Genomic DNA, 22742 nt, shown 5'->3' with positions numbered 1-22742 from the left:
TCTTGCCTTTGGGACTCTCGCTACCTCAGGGAGGCAACAATCTCCTCAAGAATAACAAGCTTTATTTCTTGCCGGCCAGCCACCACTGCTCGCAGCGGTGTTTGCAGCGGGGGATCGTGGAGCCGGGCCCCCCTACCGCCATTTTGCTGCCCCTTCACACTCCTCGCGCCCCTCGCACCCCCCCAGGCCCCGCCACTGCGCATGCGCGGGGGCGGGGCAGTGTGCGCGCGTGCGCGGCCCTCCCCTTTATAAGGGCGGGAGCGGGCGGTGCCGGCGGCGCCGCATTGCAGACGGGCACGGCGGGAGGGAGCGATGGCGCGGCCGCTGATCCTCGGGCTCCTCAGCCTCTTCGGGCTTCTGGCCGCCGGTAAGCGCTGCCCTCCGCCCCTCCGAGCCCCTTCCACATCCAGCTTAACCGGGCGGGCTCGGGGAGAGGCTCTGTGTGCGCCGAGCACGGAGGGGGTGCAGGCCGGTCCTGACGCTGTTTGTATTCCCCCAGCAGAACTAGATCCCAGGCAGAGGAAGCAGCGATGAGGGAGGGTGAGGGATTTCAAGGGCGGCTGTGATGGAAAGGCTGTGTTTGGGGGGCGGGGAGAGCCAAAAATAGCGCCTGGGAGAAGGGGGGGGTCCCCGTGAGGGTCCGGCCGTTCCCGCTGCTGGTAGGGAAGTGATTTCCCGATGGAAGCGTGCTCGATGTCCCATGGGAATCGGGCAGCTCAGCCCTCCCTGGGCTGGTGGGGACACCTGGGAGGGACCGATTTTCCTGCCAGCAGCGCTGTTTATCTCCTCAGGGATAGATGGCTGCTAATCCTCTTGCAGATGGCGGGAGGTTACCTTTGCTGTTGTGTTTCTGTATTAGGATCTCCTGCTCCGCATGGAAAATTTTGCAGCTCGCTGTGTTATTAGCTGTTGTTGTTGAGGTGAAGGTGACGGGGGAATGGATGGTTGTCTCCCTTTAGCTGTAGGATTAGAGGTTAGGATATGCGATGTTTGTGTTTTGCACATTGCAGAAGCTTGACAGGGGTACAGAAATGATTCACAGTCGGATGAGTGGTAATGCACCTTTAGGATGTGGGATGGAATAGCTAGAAACCTCAAAATGTAAGGACTTACACAGTGCTGTGCGCAGTTACCTGAATAATTTTTTTCTAAATTTAGACTGTTTTAATATTAAAGCTTGTTTGCTCACAAGTTTAACCTGCAGTATTTCAAAATTCAATTAAAAAAAAAAAGCCCAACTGGTTGTTTAAAGGCTATGGGAGTAACCAGCTGGCATAATACAGTAAATAATCCTGTGAAGTTTTTCATGATTGCATGCGAGTCTGGTACTTTATTGTAGTTTTAATGTTGTCAAATCATAGAATGGCCTGGGTTGGAAGGGACCTTAAAGGTCATCTAGTTCCTCCATCTGTCCTCTGCTGAGGACAGGGGCAACTTCCCCTAGATATACTGATAATGTTTAATGGGCTGATACGTTTAATGGATTATCTCAGACTTTTCAGGCAGGAAGCAAGAAAGCCAATAACAGCTTTTCACTCTGCGTGTTTATGTGCTTCCATAGTGTCCTTTGAGTCTGCTCTGCACTGAATTAGCTGCCATCAGTTACCACTCCTTCTGGGACTGTTTCCAAATCGCTGAAATCGTTGCAGTTTCATGCTCTTTGAAAGTGAAAAGGCTTCACCTTGAAGTATCCACCAGCTTTCCCATAAGTGTATTCAGGGAAATTGTAATGAGAAACCAGTTCAGCAGTGAGAGCTCGCTTGGCCTACCTGTTAAAGGCATGGTATGCCGCTGAGGGCAGCAGGAGACTGGTCAGGCCTGTTTTTCCTTGGGAACTCACTCTTTTAACACAAATAAACAGCTGTCTTTTTTTTCACCATGGTTCTGTTATGGATACTTACTGCCTCACCCACCTTGCAGATTTTCCTGAAGATTTTGCTGTGACAGCCCAAAACACCGTTCTTGTCTGCTGAGCTCGCTAATTAGCTGTGCAAAAAATTCAGCCATCCTTGTCAGATCCTAATGGAGTCACTTGGCTGCCTTACAGGCCGTGAGGGTTTTTGGTTGACCTACTTACAGGGCTTCTGTGCATCTTCCCTTTAAGGGAGACACAGAGGAATTAAAGCAGGGTGTACAGGTCCTGGCATCTCTGGACTACTGATGCACACTCTGATTATTCCTTGTCTTTGAGGCCAGGCTGGGAGGAGGAAGGCTGGATGTGTTGTTAAAGCAGGACTAATTTTGTCTTTGGCTTAACATTCCCCCCCCCCCCCTTGCTAAATTAAAAGTTAAGGTGGGAGTGGAAAGGAAAAACTTTGAGGGTGTTATTTTTTTGCACACCCCCCCCCCCCCCCCCAAAATAGTAGACTTAAAACCTTGTAAGGAGGGAAGATTCGCGTTAATGTGCCATTCCTCTAGCAAACACTGTTGACAACATCTGGGGACAGGAAATTTGTAGGCTGAGTTAGCCTGGATTTGAATTTTCTTGAGGATATGGATAAAGCAGATAACTGGACTGTTCTGTAGTTTGCAGGCTTGTTCTGCTTATGAATGTAGTTTCTAACAGGAAAAAAAAAAAAGGCCGGGCTGGTGCAGATTAAATTAGGAGAGTGGAAGGTGCTTGTACCAGCAAAGGTGTGACCAGGGCAGTGACAGGCCACACCTTGAATCTTGTGTCCAGTTCTGGGCCCTTCACTGCAGGAATGACACTGAGTGCTGGAGTGTGTTCAGAGAAGGGAAGGGTCTGGAGAGTGAGTCCAGGTTGGAAATCAGGAGAAATTCCTTCTCAGAAGGGGTTGCCAGGTGCTGGAATGGGCTGCCCAGGGAGGGGCTGGAGTCACCATCCCTGAGGTGTTCAAGAAACATCTGGACCTGGCACTTAGTGCTCTGGTGGGGATGGGTCACAGGTTGGACTTGATGGTCTTGGAGGCCTTTTCCAAGCTAAATGGTGCTGTGGCTATGTAGAAATAAAACCCGTGTTTTCTTGGAGTAGCTGTGGCCGTGTGGCACCGTCAGGCTGATGGCACGGCAGTCATGTGCCCTGTGTGAACCTGCCCTTGCACAATCGCCTCCTCGTTTCCTGGGCGGGTATAAATAGAAAGGGTTGCTGTTGGTTGTGTCTGGAGGAGCTGTGCCAGCCGGGCAGAGCTGCCCGAGCCCAGCGCCGTTCTGCACCCCCGGTCTGTGCTGGATGGAGGCTGCTCCGGGAGCTCCGGACACAGCGGTGATGTGGAGGGCGGAGCGGGAGAGAGGGAGCTTGTCAGCAAAACTGGCTGTGTCACCTGATGTCGGCTGAAGCTCCCCGCGAGGTTGGGCTGTGCTATTTCAGGGAAGGCTTTTCTGGTATAAAATGCAGGGACGTCTTGATTTTCTATCTGTGCTTTCCTGCCGTGGGGTTTTGTTTCATTATCTCGTGTAGATCTGATTCTTCAAAGCAGGTTGGGGCAATGCCTTAGAACTCCATGAAATAAAGAAAGACTTTGTTTTTTCTTGAAGGATTTACTCTCTATTTTATTTTAATGGACCAGCTGCTAAATGCAATTCATTTGCTGCTACTGAAATATCAGAGTTCCTATTGCAATTAAAAAGGCTGCGTTGAAGTGTTTGTATGTATTTTAGGGCAGTGCTTCTCTGTATTTGGTCATGGGGCAGTGTTTGGTCTCAGATGCCTGATAGCAGATTTTCCCAATCTTTGTGTTGTGGGTGTATCTGTCTGGTAGAAAAGCAATGTTAAATGCAGGATTTCTGCGGAGACTCACATGAAATCTGTCCCCTGCATCCCCTCAAAAAACCCTTCAGAACAAAACCAGAAAGAATGGAGGTGGAGCACAAGTATGCCCCAAATATTTTAGAGCATTTCTACAGGCATCTGCTTCATGAACAATTGCATCTCATAACTTTTTGGGAATAATCTTATCATGCTGTATGGGGCCATTTACTCCTGATGACTACTAGGGGCTGTAGAACATCCATCCACTCATCTCTTCTGGATTCTGCCATGAAAAAAATCTCAGGCAGCAGTCAGGCCTTGCTTGGCAACATCTGGGCAACCTGGAAATTGTTACTTTGCAACCTTTGCAGTTACCTGGGACAACTTACTGTAGAGGTGATTTTACTGTCCCAGCTCATCTGGTTCTCTGCTCTCTTTAATTTTATTGTGATTGCTTGTACCTACACAAACTGCTTCTCTTGCCATGCTTGTGTTCTGGTGAGGGAAGCAAGGGAGTGCCTGAGGCAGAGGTGGTGTGCCAAAATGAGAATGGGCTCCCAGTTTTGAGGAGGAGCCTGGTTGTGGTGTTAACTCCAAACTCATTTCTTGCCCATCACGCTGGTTAGAAATGGTTCAAGCTTGGTTTTTCATCAGTAAATATTGGACAGGAAGATTTTTTAACTTAAATGATGGTGACAGCTAGCCACCAGTTTTTCTTCAAATTGCCTGTAATCCCTCAGAAGTTGTGGTCCCTTGACTGCCTCATTAATCCAGAATCATAGGTGCCCTTTGGCAAGAATCACTGGTGTGTGATGTGGTTACAACTTTTGAAGTTTTACTCATTAATTGGCCAGAGAGGCTGTGGAGTACTGAGCCCTTCAGATAACTTCAGTTTGGGGTCACTCCTTCGCTTCTTGACACTTTGTAAACTTTGGTGAAGAGAAGTTGATCTCTCTTGACTTCTTGAACTTAAGCAGGCTTTGCTTTTGCAAGTCCCACAGGACATGGGGAAAAGTCAGTAGCTAACAGAGCACAGATGGCAGAAGCTGATGCATTCACTAGGTCTGTGGTGTTTCTCAGAGGTAATATTTTTTTTTAACTCTGCAAGTAGGACAGCCTGAGAATAACATCATTCCTGATGAATAGATTAATGCACTTAGACAGGTTGGGCTGTCACAAAAGCATAGGAGTTGACAGCACCCTAAATGGTCTTCACATTTTACTTCAATCCATTGAGTTGAACAGCAGATCAGCACTTTCCTTGTGTATTTTTTTTTTCCCAAATGACAGGTTAATTTGTCTGTAACCAGGGATTTTTCTAGCAGTTGGGTTTGGAGGAGGCTGGCGTCTTCAGGTTGAATTTCTTTGTGTTCTGGATGGTAGCTTTCTGGTTCATCTTCTGGCTCTTTAGGGAATCTGGTCTGTCCCCTCAGAATCTCTGTTCATTGACACACAGGATGTTAACTTTTAAGTCTTATTTGTAGCTTCAGTGCAGCTTTGGAGTGGTTTTCTTAGGATGTCTTTCTGAGAACCTAGGGGAAAAAATTCAGACTGGCTCTCCATGGAAGAAGAATGAGACAAATGCTTGAGGGAAGGGAAGGTATTTTCCAGGAAAGGTAATTGCCTAGCAATTTTCCTGTAGCTGTCCTTGCAGAATGGTAATCCAGGCATTATAAGCTTCCTTCCTTTTAGGTTCCTGTTTCCTGGAGAGGAGGGAAGAGCTGAGCTGTGCTTTCATGTGCATGGCTCTATAAGCCCAGTGGAAAAGTTGATATTTTCTGAGGGAGCCATCACCTCTACTTCCCAATTTTGTGTCTGTATGTTAGGATAAAGCTGGTAAAGCAAAGGCAGTTTTTTCTTAAATTGAAGTGGTTCAAGCAGGGAGAAACCAGTGAAGAGGACGAATAAACACTTCGGCCTTCACAGTTAAACTTGTTTGATGCTCTAGCAATAATGGCTTGCAAGAACTTCAGGAAATGGAGGGGGACAGGTCTTGGTGGGCATGTGACTCTTGAGAGCTGATGTACAGGGGAAGGAGGGGGTCTTAAAAATGGATAACCTTAGGTTAAAAGCAATATATAAACTAAAGAGATGTCAGAGATGACAAAGAAAGTAATTCCCTAGGGTTTAGCCATGCAGCACTGGGAGCTGTGTGAGGTCACTGATGGTGCTTTGCTTTCTCTTGGGTTGCTGCTGTGCTGGGAATGTGAAATACCATGTTAAGGTATTTTCGTAGGTGGTATTTTATACCATGTTAAGGTACTTTTGTAGCAAAGGCTATTTGGAGGGAAGAGTTAAAACTCAAAGCTATTTGTTCTGTGACAGCACAAGGTCTTAACACACTTCACTGGCATGTTTGCCTTTGTTGTAATCTAAGTTAGCATATGAGGGAAAAATTCTGTTTTGTACTTAAATAGGAGAACAAGCTAAAAGGAAAAAAGCTGTAACAGTAGGGAGTTTCCAGCTATTCTTTTCTAAATCTTCAGGATCTGAATTAATACAGAGGGTTTTTTTAGCTTTGTTTCTGTTTTTCCCAGGATGTTCAGAAAGGGAGGGTGGATACTGTTGCAATGAAAGTGCATCCTTTCATATTAGATATAATGGTTTGAACAAAAGTACTTCCCCATAATACAGAACAGAGGCATAAAAATTGAACTGTGTTTGAAGTCAACTGTGGAAGGTGTCAGAAAAGAAGCCATGATTAGTGTGTGTCATCTTTGTTCTGTAACTGCTCTAAAATGTGCCAGCCATGCATGGCCCTAACAAACAAATTTGCTTAGTCACTTTGTGGCTGAAAAGATCTGTACTGAAAACATGAAATTTAGAGTAGTCTTGACAAACAGCCAGCAAAGCTGATAGGTGAAAATAAATCTGAAGCATAGTATTTTTGTCGTGCACTCAATAATGGTCTGCTGTTAAGGCTGTGAGGAAGAAGGAATAACTCATTGTGCTGAAGCTGGTACAGATCTGAAAAGTCCTGCAGTGCCAGGATCTTAAAAATAAAAAAATCAATCAAAACCTGAAAGCTCACTGAGAGCCTGATCAAGCCAGTGCAAGTTACAGCATGAATGCCTCCATTTGGCTTTAAAACACTCTCCTAAATCAATGGTTTGAGAGACTGCATGGAATAACTGTTATTGGAGTTGTATAGTTCAGTTTTGTACTTTACAGTGTATTTCATTGTAGGAGGAGTAATTGTCTTTTGATAAAGGCATAGGTTAAAAGCTGTAGTTGTAAATATTTGGGAATCCTTGGTTCCACTGTTTAAAGTCCAGGTCTTGACTGACTTCATTCAGAGCTTGGCTCTGCCTTCCAGAGCCTTCCTACCACTGCTCAATGCCAGTATCTGAAAGGGAAGAAAAACTTTCCCTCAACCAAGTGTATTCTTGTTTATTGTCACCCTGCCAGAGCTGACAGCTCTCTGGCTGGCCAGTCTGACTTTGAAAATGAACTGTTCTTAGGGCTTCCAGATCAATAATGCTGGAGTTTAGAATAGGCTGTAAATATTTTGCGAACCGTACATTATTAGAAGCTTTGAAGTCTTAATCCTGCAGTCTCCCAGGCACTACCAGTGTGCTGTCCTGCTCAAGAATAATATGCCATGAATGTTTTTTACTGGGAGAGAGGATGACCAGCTTCAAGCTCTTGTGTAAAAATTAGGTGTGCAAAGCACGTTTTTCTTAAAATAAATCGGTCATTCCTCTGAAATCCAGTGTGAGCAGGCTTTGTAAATTAACAGCTGAGAAGGCTGCAGAGTGCCACCTATAAACCAGTGTTTATCTGAGTGGTGGCTGTGGACCTTGTAGATGCACTGGTAATTGAGCTTTAAATCGATCCTCTAATTGCCCTAGAACAAGGCATGAGAAATGGGAAAGTGATTGTTCATCTCTTGTAACCTTACTAAAAGCTTCATAGGAATTAAATAGCTGAACTCCTGCCTTGTGGTTGACAGTGTAATTTTACAGAGTTTTGTGGTGTGCCAACAGCACTGATGTCAAGAGAACACCTGTACAGCTAATAAGTTTGAACAGTTGGATTTATGTTTTATTTTGGTTTCATAAAGCTTTTTGTAAACTTCGGCAGCAGTGCCTTGTAGGCTTGGACCATGGTGGATTTCTTTAGAGCCTGCTTTCTGTTGGTTGTTAAGAATTATTTCTTGATTGGTTAGTGCAGTGTAGGGCATTGTCTCCTGAAGAAACAGAGCTTACTGACACATGGGATGGCTTTAGAAACTTGGAGAAGTTGGGCATCAGGTCCAGACAGCACAATTAAAAAAAAAAAAAAAAAAAAGAAGCTTGGAAAGTCGGTGAAAACATGCATTTGAATAATTTGTACTATTGATTATTCATAGTGTGGATACTTTACATTTCTTTTCCAGGACTGTCCAGAAAAGATATTCTGTATGTTACTTGAAAACTTCAGAGTCCCACATGGGAAGGGAGGTAATGTCCAAAGAAGGAATGGTACATTTTTCACCCCCACAGATTTTTCTGTAAACAACTGAAGACCTGACAAAAAAAAAAAAAGGAAGAAGAAAAAAAAATGGAGGGAAAAAGGGAGTCTAAATAGGTTTAGTGGGTTTAAAAAGTATGAGAGAACATTCCTGAAGAACATTCTTAAAACTTTCTGTTTACGTGTTTGGTCTGTTTTGTTTTACCTGCTCTTAAGTCTTCCATGCAATGTGTACATTGTTGTGGCTCTTAGCTAATTTCTCCCCTCTCTCTCTGCCTTGCTGTGTGAGAACAGGATGCTTTGTGTGGCAGGAAGAATGCAGACAGCAATTGCAAGCTGGTTCGGAGCTGAAGTGCCAGTAGGGCAGGAGAACAGGGAAGTAGTAGCTTTGGGAATCAGCTGTCTGTAGGGTAGATTTCTGTTAATGAGAATATTTTTCTGTTTCAATTCATCTGGTAGTTCTTGTGCTAAACAAAGTGAGGTTTTGTATTGTGGGATTTTAAATTTCCTTTTTTTTACAAAAGGTGGATGATGGGGGAACTGACCGCTGAGATGCGGAAGTTCAACCTTTACAGCTTTTCCAGTTTTTTTTTTTTCTCTGACTCTGTAACCTGTGTTTGGGCCAGGTCAAAAATTTCTGGGTTGAAATAAGCTTAAAAGCATTAATAAACAGTGTGGTGTTCTCTCTGGCAGCTTTGGCAAGCCCTGTGCTGTGGCAGAAGGAGTGTGTGAAGGGGCCGGAGGTGTGGTGCCAGAGCATCCGCACGGCGTCGCAGTGCGGGGCGGTGAAACACTGCCAGCAGAATGTCTGGAGCAAGCCTGCTGTGGTAAGTGGTGGCCTCTGAGAGCTCCCAAGCCCACCTAGCTGCTTTCCACATGCTCAGGGAGATTTCTCAAGTCTCTGGTTGGAGTTAAGTGCTGCATCTGACTCTGCCGGGGTTGCCATGCCTTAATGTGGGTGCTGGATAAAGGTTTGTGCCTTGCACAACTTGTCTGCTGACTTCTCCCGTGACCCTGTTGCACAATCACCCAGCAATGTATGGAATGGAGCTAGTGGATTTCACTTGTTCCTCTGTGTTACTGCTGACTCCTAATTCATAGGAGTCTTTTCTGAACTTGAGCAATTATTATGAAAAGGCTGTGTATTTCTTTAGGTCTTTCTCAAAGGTTAAAATTTCCAGAAATATGCGGCATATGCGAAATTGTGGAAGGCATCACAGTAAATCATAGTACACATGTTACATTTAGTGCAGCTTTTCAAGTTGCATTTGCACTAAATGTGAGGGCTGCTTTACTAGATGTAGCTCTAGTTCGGTTATTTTCTCAGTTTTCTAGGAGAGAAAAAGATGTTATGCTTACAGTCCACATCGGCTGTGTCTGTGCAGAGATACTTCAGTTTAAGGAGAAGTAGGGGAAGAGGGGAATGTCAGAGCACAGCTACAATGGTTGAAGCACCCTTAAATGTTCTATGATTTCTAGCAAGTGTGAACTCTGAAGGAAAAGGTAAAAGGAGAAGGTGTCTTGGGGTAATCAACTTTGTATTTCAAGGGACTGGGAGGAGGTGAAATGAGCAAGTGGTAGCACGCTACCTTCTTCATGCTGTGTTGGTTTATTGATGAAACTGGAGCTGGACATGCTTGAAATAATCTCTTTGTAAAAATACCTCTTTCCACCCTGGCTTCAACCAGCGTTTCGTCCTTAATTCCTGATGTAATGTTTGTTCTTTTTGTTGCTGTTCACACTCCTCTTACAGGCACTTAATTCTTTCCCAAGTAACTCTGTGCTTCTCTCTCCAGAGCAGTATTCCCTGTGACTTGTGTAAGGAGCTTGTGACTGTTGCTGGCAAAGTTTTGAAGGATAATGGCACTGAGGTGAGCAGAGCTCCTTTTCTCCTCACCCCAAAACATTATTTGGTTTCAAGATATCGTGGTGAGGGGGTGGAGCAGTAGTCTGTAACATAAGCAGCAGATGTTGAAAGGGACTAGAGTGCATGGGGGAAAAGGCTTTCAGAGAGTCTTTGCTGGTTTAGAAATTAGCAGATTCTAGAGTCCCCCATGCCTTAACACATCCCTGATTGACTTATATAGATGATTAATAAATTTGTTCTTGTGCCAGTGGTGCATCAAGAGGTGGGGTACTGAAGTTTCTAGGAGTGGGTGGTTACACCAAGTGGCCTTTGCTTTGGTTTGTGGTTACTGCTTCCCTTTTTCTTTTGTCAACCTGTGGGTACTTTGTATATACTAGTTACTGTCCCATGAACCCAGAAGTTCACTTTCTCCTCTTAAAATTAAGTGTTCTGTTCTGGTAAGGCTGGCAGGATCTCATCGAGCTAAGATTCTGAACTGGTGAAAATGTATCTATTGTGTAGAACCTCGTTCTAGTTTTGCTTCTTGCTACCTGCACCTACCTGAGCCTGAGGAGCTTGTTTCAGGCTTTGTACTGTGCATTTTGGGAATGGAAGGAGCATTTGAGAGAGATGTAATCCACCTCTGCTCACCTCATCTTTCATAGGATGAGATCCGATCTTACTTGGAAAAGACGTGTGAGTTTCTTCCTGACCCAGGCCTTGTCTCTGAGTGCAAAGAGATTGTGGATTCCTACTTGCCAGTTATCATGGATATGATCAAGGAAGAGCTTGTAAGTAGATAATGATTTTCAGCTGTTGGTACTAAAAGTTGTGCTCCTGTTGATACCCAAATTTATCTTCTGCCTAAGATTGTGCATATGATCCTTCAAATCTCTGTGCCTCACTGGTACTGTTAGTTTGAAGACTCCTTCCTTGCTATGGAACATTTTCCCTGTCTTACTGTGTTTCAGCTGAATGACTCTCTACTCTGAACTTTAAAAGTGATACCAGTTTGGAGCTTTATGTGTATCTTGTCTCCCCCAGGATAAACCTGAGGTTGTGTGCAGTGCCCTCGCTCTGTGCCAGTCCCTTCAGAAGCACCTTGCAGCAATGAAGCTCCAGAAACAGCTCCAGACCAACAAGATCCCAGAGCTGGATTTCTCTGAGCTGGCATCTCCGTTCATGGCCAATGTGCCTCTCCTCCTTTACCCTCAGGAAAAGCCTAAGCAGAAGCCTAAGGTAAGGTACCAGAGCTGTTCTAGCATGAACCATATGTATAATCTTGGATTAAGTTCTACGGTCTGTAAAGGCAAGTCTTTGTGCTGTGCTGTTGCCATCCAGGACTACTGTGGTAGTCAGGAAGATCTTGCTGGAAAAAAATTCTTCTGAGAGAAAGCTTGGCACCAGGGTTCAAAGGAAGAACAACTGTTCCTGTATTTTGAGCAACCTGCTAGCTGTGCCCCTCAGGGGATGCATTTCCTCTGAATGTAGAGGTGACGGACTGGATTGGAAAAGAACAAATAGTTGACAAAGGGGAATGGATGAGGCAATGAACTTGGGTGCAGAGGCTGAGTGTTGACAGCAACCCAGGGTGTGGGAGTTGAGCAGTGAGTAGGTTGGGAACAAATTGTGGGTGGAGCAGGTAAGATCTGTGCCAGATTTAGAAACCTCCCCACTGTGGTCTGTAACAAAACCAAGAGATTTGATGATTGGGTATCTTAACTGTTATCTTTGCTTTGGAGCCAAGTTGGAACCTAATCTCCATCTAGTGGCTGGTGCACACACCAGCAGTAGCTCCTCTCCCTGCTAGCTCAGGCTTCAGAGTATTCTCCATATTCTCCAGAGGTTTTTGTTTGTTTGTTTTTAAAATTAAGGTTTGTACCTAGCTCAGAACAGCTTGTAAAACTTGGTGGTGACAAGAGCTTCTAAAACATGTCATGTGAAGCTGTCAGCTTCAGTTTCCTTTCAATCTTTGTCCAGGCGAGTGGGGATGTGTGCCAAGATTGCATTCAGCTGGTCACTGATGTTCAGGAAGCTGTGAAGACAAACTCCTCTTTTGTGAAGTCTTTGGTTGCTCATGCCAAGGAGGAGTGTGACCGTTTGGGACCTGGGATGTCCGATATGGTAAACTATTCTTCTTTTTAATTGAAAAATTCTGTTCCTGTAAGCAAACATAAAATAGTTTGCTCTGTGCCTTAATGCCCTGATCATATTCTCTATTTAATATCACAAAGAAGACTCTGTTGCATGTGTTAACACAGTACAATAGTAAAAACGCTGAGGCTGTAAACTTCATGGTCAGTGGGTTGTGTGGGACTGGGGAGAAGGAGAAAGACACCAGATTGCTTCTAGCCCTTGAAGTCCTTTTTCACAAAAATGGTCTGGGTAGGTAATGTGGTCACTTTTTGCCCTGAGATGAAGAGAAAAGGTTAAGCAGTTATCTGTGCAGCAGTTTGTAACCTGAAATGCCATCTTGTATTTGTGCCAAGCTCTTAAAGACCTGTTGTTATGTAGTAGAGCAGGTCAATTAATACCTTGAGATGTATTAGAAAATTCTAGATGAACTCTACAATGTGAGTGGTTTGATGGTCACGAGACTTTATTTTCCCACTTTCTGCAGTGCAAGACCTACATTTCTGAGTATTCTGACTTGGCCATCCAGATGATGATGCACATGGTAAGATCAGCAGAGTGCAGTATTTCCTCACAGTTCATTTTTCTGGCTTCTCTAGCTAACTTCTTTGGAAACAGGAAACACATGCACTGCAGTAAAACTTTGGGGAGGGCCCTTGCTCTGCAAGTCTTGGTGTTAATGCTTTGAACTTGGTGTTTGGTTGGATACTATTTCAGTTTCAGGATGCTTTCTTTAGCACATTTCTTTCCATTTTATAACCACTTCTGCAGTGCAAAAGGCACTGTAGTACTTTGAAATACGAAGATGCATTACACATGTTCCTTTATATTCTTTTATTTCAGTCCTCTGCTTCCACAGCACTTCCCCCCCTACCCCAAATACTGTGTTAAGGATATTAGAGCTGGCTTTGTCACAGTATAGCAAAATTAGTTCATGTGTGAGAGATAAGGTGTCTCCTGGAAGCAAGGCTAACCTTCTTTCTGGAATCGCTGTCTCTAGGTTCCTGCTCTCTGAGCTCTTGACAGGAGCCATGGAAAGTGAATGGTACCTTCTGCAGCAGCATACATTTACCTCATACACAGCACCTCTTTATCCAGAGAGCTGAGGGCCTTTAAAAAATGGCTAAGCCTTTCCTTAGACAGTGCAGTCTGTAGATGCCACAGGTGTCATACAGGTGAATATGTGGCTGACTTGAATGTGAATTTGGCAACATAGTGGCTTTTTTTTTTTCTTTTTTTTTTTGCTTCCAGTTGCTGAAGGCTACTTAGAGGCTTACCCTGTTTCTTAAACATTTGGGGGGGACAAGTCACTGTTTGTTCCAACAGCACTTAATTTCTCATTCTAAGCATTGCAATGCAGTGTGTTGTTAAGAGCTGAAATTGGAATATGACTATACCTTGTGTGCATCCGAGTGTTGTCCAGACTCTCTGGAGATGCCTTAATAACTGCAGATGAGTAATGCTGGTTAGCACTGTGCAATTAAATGAGTTGCTGTAGCTGAGGATCTTCGGGGTGGGGACTGTGTGATATTCCATTATCTTTGTGGAAAGAATAAATGCAGTTCCAAGTGCTTGATGTGTTTTTTCTCTTAACTGTTATCTTCCATTTCTCCTTTCTTCCTCTGTCTCCAATCTCCCCTGTCAACAGAAGGATCAGGTAGGTGAGCGACTTGCCTGTGGTGATAGCCTGCTTGTAGTTCACACTTGGCTTTTAAAGGGCTTGTAGTTAATTTCTTGCTCTCTCACTTGGTGTGATTGTACTCAGTGCTGACAGATACAAGGGATATTTATGTGATTAAAACAGTGAAAGACCATAGGCTTCCTCCAGTGTATTGGTCCTTTGTGCTACTAAGGCTTCAACTTGATTATGCTTTGGCCAGTAGAGCAGAAAATATCCTCCCTCTTACAGAAGAGAAGGACAGAGGTGGAAGAAGCATGCCAGTGGCTCCTGACAGCTGCTGGTTTGAAGTCTGGGCTCCAAAGGGCTTGAGCAAAGCTGTCCCCAGGTCTTTCCTTGGTTAATCTTTAAATCTAGGACAATGGTAAAGACTTTTGAAGTATATGAACCGAAAAGATGAAGGCTTCCTGGAGCAATTTGGGCTTTTAATTTAACCTGTCCTGTGGGACCTTGTGTCTGTCATCTCTCTGTGAGGGAATGTGTGTGTATGTGGGTGTTAGCTGTAGCATTAATACCTAGAACGGCTTCTTACAATGCATGAACCAAAGGGCTTGACTTAAAGGTGCTGCCTGGAGTAGTCTGAAGCAGCACAGTGTCTCTGAGGTGCTGCTTTTGCCTGTGCATGAGACTGTGGCATGATGTATTAATATTAACTCTGGGATAAGCCTCTGCTGTAGGAAGCTTGCAGCAGGGTGAGATGTTATCTTCTAATTACCTATAGGACCTAGGGTGTCTTTTTCTAGCTTAAGTAGGCTTTAGGTGGGAAAATGCAAGTTTTGTATCTTGCTCTGTGCAGCCTTTCTCACTTTGGATATCCTTAGAGCAGTTTGCCTCGTGTTGCACATTTCTTTGTGCATTTGGTAATGTATGTTTCAAAAAAGAAATGCATGAGGAGTGTATTTCTTTGAGAAAGAAAGCTTTTTTGTAGACTTGGTTTCTGTTTGCTGTTTTCTCTTACTGTGAGAACACTGCAGGTTCCCTTGTTGCAGTACAAATGGTTAGGCTTGGGTTTTAACAAGCTCAACTTTTGTTTCTTGTAGGCTGTGTTCAGTAATGTGGGAAACTGTTTCTGTTTGCAGAACGTGATGTTTCTGGCAGCTTTAAAGAAGGTAGCTTGTTTATGAGGAAAGAGGTTCTTCCTTCTAGGTTCTTTCTGCTTTTGGGTGATCTCTGAAGTCAGGATAATTGGCCTCTCCTGTGATCACTTAAAGCTGGGGAGCAGCTTTGTGAATGCAGCTCTGGTGTGATGCTGCTGGTGGCTTGTTTTGGTGTCGGTAGTTCTTAAGTCAACTCCTTTTGAAGGGCTTGCAAAGTGTGGCTCGTGGGACATAGTTTTTTTAAAAATGGGGTTTTTAACCTCTTCCTCTTTAACAGGATCTGCTAAATTCCATCCAGTAGCTGTCCTGCCTATAACCCTACCAAATGCTTTGGCAATACTTGAAGTAGTAGTTGTGAAACTTTGAGTTGTGTTGCAGCCTTTAAAATTTTGCTCTCTCTGCCTGCTCACAGGCTCTATAGAAAGGGCAGAGACTTCTAGACTTGTAAAAATTGCTTACACATCTCTTTTCCAGCAACCAAAAGACATTTGTGCCATGGTTGGGTTCTGTTCTTCGGTGAAGTCTGTTCCCCTTCAGCCTCTGGTGCCAGCTCAGGTGGTTCATGAGGTGAAAATGGAAATTGTGGAGGTAAGATGAGCTTTTTGTACTTTTCTTTCCTCTTGGCTTTAGTGTAACAAACTAAACTGTGAAAAAGATGAGCTTATGCACAGAATAATCCAAGTCTCCCTGCATATAAATTCCTGGCCTTGTTTCTGCTGCTGGTTTGTGAAGTAGGAAAGCTGACTGATTTGTTCAAACAGCTGAGCCTACACTAAGCCAGAGTTAGAAGGTAATGCTTCAGGATTGAAAGGGGAACTCTTGTTCCAGCAGTTCTGAGTGACACCTTAAATGTAAAAATCTCAGTTTGAGTTTTGCGCTTTGTTTGGAGTTAATACTTTGATCCCTTTTAAAAATGGGACAGCACTCTGCATATGCAGATGAAGGATCAGAGTCAGAATGCTGAAACTGAGTTTGAAGAAGCACCTTGGCCTCTCCAAAGATTATTTTTGCAAGCAGGAGGGTGCTCGCAGTTCTAAGACATGTTGTCCTCCGTTAATGTATTTAAAAAGCCACTATAAATTTCCCTTGACTTCTGTCTCTGTGGAGTTACTTATTTAGTTTTGCCTACTAAATTCAACTTCTTGTACAGCCTGGGGGTTGCAGTCTTTAAATTAGTAATACAAAATGCCTGTTCATTCAGACAGGCTTTTTACTGAGACCTCTGAGGTTGGTTTTGGGTTCTCTGTGATTTTTTGAATACAGCCCAAACTGAGCAGCTAGGTAAATGCTGTTAGGAGTTGTCCTTGTGGGATGTACTCCAGTGCTGATTTATTGTATGTGTATTTCTTCTGTGTACTCAGAAGGTCGCAGTCCAAGAGAAGTCTTTTTCCTTGTGTGAAATCTGTGAGACCATGGTGAAAGAAGTGACTGGCCTCTTGGAGAGCAACAAGACAAAGGTGTGTGAGTGGTGGGCATCATGCCCCTTCCTGGGGGAGACAGGGCTGAGACATGGCTGCACTGAATGGGGAAGGAAAATCAGTTTTATTGCCTGTTTTCACAACAGCAACATTTCAGTCCTGGGTGGGACAGATGTGGAAAGGTGTGCTTATGAACTGAGTGAGATTTCTCTGCCTCATTTACTGCTCCTCTGCCGTGCTTCAGGAGGAGATTGTGCATGAGATGGAGGTGGTCTGCCGCCTGTTCCCAGGAAGTGTCAAGGACCAGTGCAAGGACTTCATTGAGGTCTATGGCCAGGCTGTGATTGACATGCTCCTGGAGGCAACAAGTCCTGAAGCTGTGTGTGCCATGCTGAAATGCTGTGCAGCCAGCAAGCTTCCCCAGCAGCCAGGTGGGTGATGGGTGTTCAAAATGAGCTCATTCACCTATGAGATCACTGCTGATACTGCCTTCTTTCCTCTTTGTGCGGGGGGAACTACCCAAGGACTGATGTTTGGTTTGTTTTTTATTTTCCTTCTCAGTTGTAGTGAAACCTGCAGGTGGCTTCTGTGATATCTGCAAGATGGTGGTGGCTTATGCAGACAAAGAGCTAGAGAAGAATGCCACGACAGCTGAAATTGAAGCTTTACTGGAAAAAGTCTGTCACTTCCTGCCAGAGTCTGTCAGTGATCAGGTAAGGTGTTTGTGCAGGAGGCAGACTGAAAAGCCATGGTTGTGGTGGTTGGGAGCTGTCCCTGTTGACTTGTTGGGTTTACACAGGTCCTAACAGTGGCAGTTATGCTTAACCTCATTTTCTGGATGTTTCATCTGATATTCTGTCTATATGCTAATTTTAGGTCTATCTCTCAAGTGTCTCTACTTCTGCTATAAATGTCCAGGTACTCCTAACAGAGGTCTCTGTGTTTGGCTAAATGCCTTGTCTCTGGCTGGAGACAAACTGTCCCCATTTTGCAGCTGGGACTGGCTTGTGTCCAGCAATCTGATCCTCCACAGGTTTTTCCCTTTACTAATTAGCACCAAAACATAGCAGCCTCTCAGGTGCAGTAGAGGACAAAAAGAAGAGGGGGAAAAGGCTTGATCTGAGGCAGTTGAATGGCCTTGCTGTGTGACAGCCTGCCTTCCAGTCAGGGCAAGGCAGATGGAGATGAACAGAAGAATGAAACAGAGAATCCTGGGATGGTTTGGCTTGGAAGGGACCTTAAAGACTTTCCAATTCCAACCCCCCAGCTGTAGGCAGGGATGTCTTACAGAGTGTTTGGGAATAGCAGAGAGCAACTTCTCTCATTGGTTTTTGTAACAGCCTTCTCTGCTAAAGGCTGGGAGGAGTTTGGGGTGCAGGGGGATTAGATTTGCTTGGTTCCCATCCTTGGGAGTTGGCAGTCCCTTGAATAGATGTGTGCTTTTAAGGGTCTGAATTGCCTGGCTGGATTGTTGTACTAATTTGCAGTCAGGAAAGGTTTGCCTGGAAATCCTCTGAGAAACAGTGGGTGGGAGCTGTTGAAGGTTTTGGGTTTGTTTTTTGTGTTGTTTTTGGGTTTGTTTTTTTTTCCCCTCAACACCCATTCTGTTCAGGGGATTAATGGAGTTATTGGAAGTAGGTTGGTATAATTCCAGTGGGACACCTGTTAGACTACTGATACCAAGATTTACCTGAAAATTTTCAGATTTACCTGAAAATTTTATTAGGTGGCTGCTGAGTGTCAGCAAGTGGCAACTGCTTGTGAGTTTAATGGGGTTAGAAAATAGAGGCTTAAAGCAGCTGTGGAACAGCTCTTCCTGCTGTGAGGCTATTTAATAGCTGTGGTTGGTTTATTAATTGGTGCTGTTTGTCTCTGCTGAGAGCAGCAGCATCTTCCTCAGCTCTGGAGCTGGCCTCTCCACTAGAGGGAGAGAGGCTGCTCTGGCAGGAGGTGTTCCTGCTGCTGCCTTTCCTGAGGGAATAACTTGAGTTCAAGTGCTTAGGAGTCCTTGCTGCTGTCCTGCTCAGGATGTTTGTCTCCAGCTGGTTCTGTGTGCTTTCCTCTTGAGACAGGTGTGATCTCCATGGTCAGAGATGAAGCTTTGCACTCGAAGCTTCTTGTGCTTGGTTCTTTTCCCAAAGCCTGTCCTGTTTGGTTCTTTTCCTTGTGACCCCTTATCTTCTATACATATATATCTATATATGTATATGTGCATCTGTGTATGTACAGACAGCTGCAGGCAGATATGAGCCAGCAGAAACAATGATGCAGTCGTGTGATTAGTGCCTGACTCCTTTGCCATTGCAGAGCTCTCAAGCCTCTGTTTGATCCCTGTAGAGTGTGTTGTTGGGGTGGCACTGCTGCAGACCACACATTCCTCTGCTTTCAGAGGCTCTAGCAGGGGAAACTCTCTCACCCTGTGTTTTGTTACAGTGTGTGCAGTTTGTGGAACAGTATGAACCCGTGGTTGTGCAACTCCTGGCAGAAGTGATGGATCCCACTTTTGTTTGCACTGTGAGTATTGCATTTGGTTTTATTGAGTCCTGCCTACTGTCCTGGGTGCCCTTCAGTGCCCAGCATGCAAAAACTCTGCTGGAATCAAAATCAGCATGCTGAATGCTCAGAGCAAGCCACTGGTGCAAGGCCTGGGGCTTCCTGAATGGACAGCTGTCTGACTGCCAGCCTAGCACAAGGAGAGAGCTGCCAGCAGTTACCCACTGCTGAGGTTCAGTGACAGGGTGTGATGTGCCCTGAACGTGATGGGAGGTCAAATGACATTCCTTGAGAAAGGTCCTTCTCCAGGAGATCTTTTACAGAACTTGATACGGAGGAGTTCCAGTGACTTCCAGTAACTTAACTGTGCCCTGGGTCAGGTTACATGGCTGCTGGTTCAGCTGCAGGTGTGACCTCAGTGAGAGCTCCTGCAGCTGCCTCAGTGCAGCTTCCTCACTCATTCAGGTGGAAGCTCAGACATCAGGCTGCACTTGAGGCCTCTTGGTGTGCTTAGAAAGGTGCTGACTGTGCTGCTGCTCTTTTCCCAGAAACTCGGAGTCTGTGAGTCAGCCAAAGAGCCTCTCCTGGGGAATGATGCCTGTGTCTGGGGTCCTGGCTACTGGTGTAAGAACATGGACACTGCTGCCCAGTGCAATGTACGTAAGGCAGCCTTCTGCCTCCAGTTTCCTGTTTTTCACAACTCCTTCTGAGCTATTTTTGGTGTCTGCTGCACTTCGAAGTGGATGAATTCCAGTTAAAAAAAAAAAGCAAAAGGGTACTAGTTTGATTAGGGGGTGTTTTCATAGCTCTTAGCTTTGTCAAAGCTGACTTCCCTCTCCTTTGTGTCCCACACCTGCTAGTATTTCAGAATGTGTAGAGTAAAGTACAGTGTCAGCTTTACATTTAGTCAGTGTTCCTGCAGCCGACAGACCATGTCACAGTCTCTCAGCAGGCTCTCAAAATTGGCTTCCACTGTTGGTTTTTTTTTTTTTTTTGCCAGGCCTTAATGGCTGAGGGTCATCAGCCTTCATTTCTAAAGCTCCTGGCTGGTGGGGCTCAGGATGTTATTTATTCTAGTCCTCTTTGAAATCGCTTACTTTAAGAAAAACAGATTTGCTCCCAAGATCTCAGCTCAGGATAAGGTGTTGAACTGCTTGCTTGCAAACTGGCTTTTTTTCCACTAATATCAGCTATTTCTTCCCCTTTAGGCTGTTGATCACTGCAGACGTCATGTGTGGAACTAGAAGAAGAATTTCCAGTTCTGAAAGTTTGCCATGGCTCTTAGGAAATGTGGGCCGAGGTTGGCGGAGAGCTGTATCTCACCTGCCCCTCCTCTCTGCCTCATTAACAATTTGACCTTCAAGTTCCTTTGTTGTAACTCTTCTGTAGCAGTGCTGCTGTTGAAGGATCAGATTTTCATTGTTGACTTAACAAAGATATTTCTGATTGTACAGTTTAACCCATTATGCTAAAAATAGTCAGTGTGTTGTAGATTTTTTTTTTAAATTGGTAGCTGAATGGTTTTTTATGTGCTGGGAAGAATGACAGAGATAGCAAAATAAGGCTCTTATCTTTTAATTTAAAAACAAGAGCAAGATGGCAACTAAACTTTCAAATGTGTTTCTGTAGGCAGCATTGGTAAGATTTTACATGCTTTGCATTTTTAACATCTGGCTGGAGTGTTTATTTTCTGTCTATGGGAACTCTAAGGGATAATGTTGAATCTGGGAATCCTTTGGGCTGGAATTTTCAAAGCTCTTACAGATGCAGAGAAGGGGGCTTTGTGTGCCCAGCTAACTTTTAAAGTCAATGGTACTTAAAAAGGTGCATCTGAGTGATCAGCCTTTTGCATTTGAGTGACCAGGCTTGTGGCTCGTGGTGTTGTTGTAGCTAAGAAAAACCCTCCCTCAGCCTTCCATCACATCCTTCTGATTTCCTTGGACTCAGTCTCAGCACAGGTGTTCTGCTGCCAAGCCCAGTGGGATATCAGTCTCCTGAAGCATGCTGGCTTACCTGAGCGATGACTCCCTTTTTTTTTTTCTTTTCCTAGTTGCTCAATTCTGCTTGGTCTTGCAGCTTCCCACAGGCTGGGTGCTGAGGAGGTAGCGTGAGCTGTTGCTGGAAGATGGAGGGAGGATCAGGTCAGCAGGAGCTGGGAATATGTCAAAGGCAGTTCAGTGGAATGTGTGGAAAAGCAGGATTTTATCATAACCTGTTTGTTCCCTGCTCTGCTTTTTCTCTCTCACAGCTTATTTCAGTCACCTAAAACTTAGAGGTGCTGTGAGGCCTGGGGGCACCTCCCACTGCTGCCCACCCACTCTCACTGACGCCCTGCTGAGTAACTGGAGGTATGGATTGTTATCCAGAGTTCCCATTTCTGTTGGGAAATGCAGCAAGCAGAGAGGGCAGGTGGTAGGAGCACTGAAGTGTAGGTATTTGAGGTTCTGCTGGCACACTTGACAGCCTTTTGCACCTCTCTGAAATTTCACTTAAATGGCTTGAAATCCCACCCAACAAAGCCTTCAAGGCAGGCTGCTACCCTGGGAACATGGCAGGCCCTTGATGTGAAGGATCCTTGAGAGTGAGAATCCTGCTTGTATTGCTTGGGACAGACCTTGCATTGGGTGTACACTTCAGATCAAGTTAATCCCTAAAGCAGAGGCACCGAAGTTGCTCTGAGGGCACCTTTTGGGAAGGAGCAGCTGGGTGCAGATGTGGAGCTTTGAAAATTCCAGTCCTGTTCAGAAAGATGCTGGTAGCTCCTGCTGTTCCTGTGGAGTGTGGGGCATGCAGGAGCTCCAGTCACAATGCTGTAGCAGCAAGCAGAGTATTTTTCATTGGAAAACCACTGGACTGCAGGTTTTAGTTGATCTGTGTATGTATTAAAAGCCTGGGCAGTGCTGACAGGTGGCAACAGAGGTGGTTCTCTCTCCCCTGTTTCCTGAATGCTGAAGCACTCATGGCTTTAAATAAGAGGGGGAAAAAATAAAAAGGAAAAAGAAAATTTCCCCTAAAGACATAAAATACCTGCAGCTTTGTGCCCTGGCAGGCTCGTGCAGTGGTTCTGGTAGTGTATCCCAGCTGGGGTAGATGGAGGAGATAGGAGCTGGGCTCTGTTCCTTCGGCACCGCTGCCCTGGAGGGACGGGTTCTGTTATACCGCGGCACAGAGGGTGGCATTTGCTATTTCAAACTGGCTGCTGTGGATCTTTCTTGGGGGAGGTGGGGCTGCATTGACATCTTGGCAGGTTGGGAAGGTTTTATTTTCCTGGAGTTTTTAGTAGGATTCATGCTGGAGACCTGCTGGGCAAGGTGAACCAGGGGAAGTCCTGTGTTGCTGCTGGGAGTCCCTTTAGTTTTCTCCCTTCCTGTGGACTGTGGCACCTGACCTGCTTTGAGTCGTGCTGGGGTGGGGGGTGGGGGACACTGTGCAGTTGCTTTCTAAAGAACATTGTCTTGATTTTTTTTCTTTTTTTTTTTCGCACAAAAGCTTCCTTAATGAACAATAAAAACTTCCATAAACCAACCAGCTTGCATGTTTTATTTTTCTGGATGGCAAAGGTTCTTGCTGAGGTTCCCTGGACTGCAGGGCCAGGAGAAGGCACATCCCAAGATGTCACTGGCAACCTGGGCCTGAATGGATTCAGGTTCTCATTAGGGCTGCATGTCCCATCAAGCCTTTGTTCTTCTGCACAGGGTTGCAGGTGGAAGAGGCTTGCCTGGGATTGCTGCCGCTCTCTTCCCTGGACAAACACAATGCCTGGTGTGAGGCAACAGCCCCGTGTTGCAATCCCCAGAGGGACTTTTGATACTGGCCTTCCCTGCTGCCTCGCATTTAGTGTGGCTCCCTGTGTCTCCTTATTCCTTGATTCCAAATAAGATTCAGAAATGTCATTTAAAGGCCGGGAACTTGGTGC

The 22742-nt window shown here is 45.1% G+C and overlaps 1 protein-coding gene across 2 annotated transcripts; it reads left to right on the top strand.

Annotated features, from left to right (window-relative positions):
- Positions 1–297: 297 nt before the first annotated feature.
- On the top strand, positions 298–22741 carry LOC134046033 (prosaposin). 2 transcript variants are annotated; one of them, XM_062496248.1, is made up of 15 exons: positions 298–367; positions 8855–8988; positions 9958–10032; positions 10673–10798; positions 11052–11246; positions 11988–12131; positions 12628–12684; positions 13789–13797; positions 15390–15503; positions 16277–16372; positions 16578–16764; positions 16895–17046; positions 18767–18847; positions 19375–19482; positions 20035–22741. In XM_062496248.1, exons 1-15 carry the CDS (start codon positions 313–315, stop codon positions 20068–20070), a joined length of 1569 nt encoding a protein of 522 aa, XP_062352232.1. In that variant the 5' UTR covers positions 298–312; the 3' UTR covers positions 20071–22741. The 2 variants fall into 2 exon arrangements, with proteins under 2 accessions (XP_062352232.1, XP_062352231.1); XM_062496247.1 differs by lacking the exon at positions 13789–13797.
- The last annotated feature ends 1 nt before the right edge of the window (position 22742 follows it).

The sequence above is a fragment of the Cinclus cinclus genome, chromosome 7 (genome assembly GCF_963662255.1).
Source record: "Cinclus cinclus chromosome 7, bCinCin1.1, whole genome shotgun sequence".
Taxonomy (NCBI): Eukaryota; Metazoa; Chordata; class Aves; order Passeriformes; family Cinclidae; genus Cinclus; species Cinclus cinclus.
Note: the sequence above shows the minus strand (reverse complement) of the source record. Positions and strands in the feature narration are given on the sequence as shown.

Excerpts from the sequence above, each read along its gene's own strand:
- LOC134046033 (XM_062496248.1), top strand. The coding sequence starts at position 313 with ATGGCGCGGCCGCTGATCCTCGGGCTCCTCAGCCTCTTCGGGCTTCTG. Across the intron at positions 10,033-10,672 it reads TGAAGGATAATGGCACTGAG|GATGAGATCCGATCTTACTT; the intron begins GTGAGCAGAGCT and ends CATCTTTCATAG. Across the intron at positions 17,047-18,766 it reads CAGAGTCTGTCAGTGATCAG|TGTGTGCAGTTTGTGGAACA; the intron begins GTAAGGTGTTTG and ends GTTTTGTTACAG.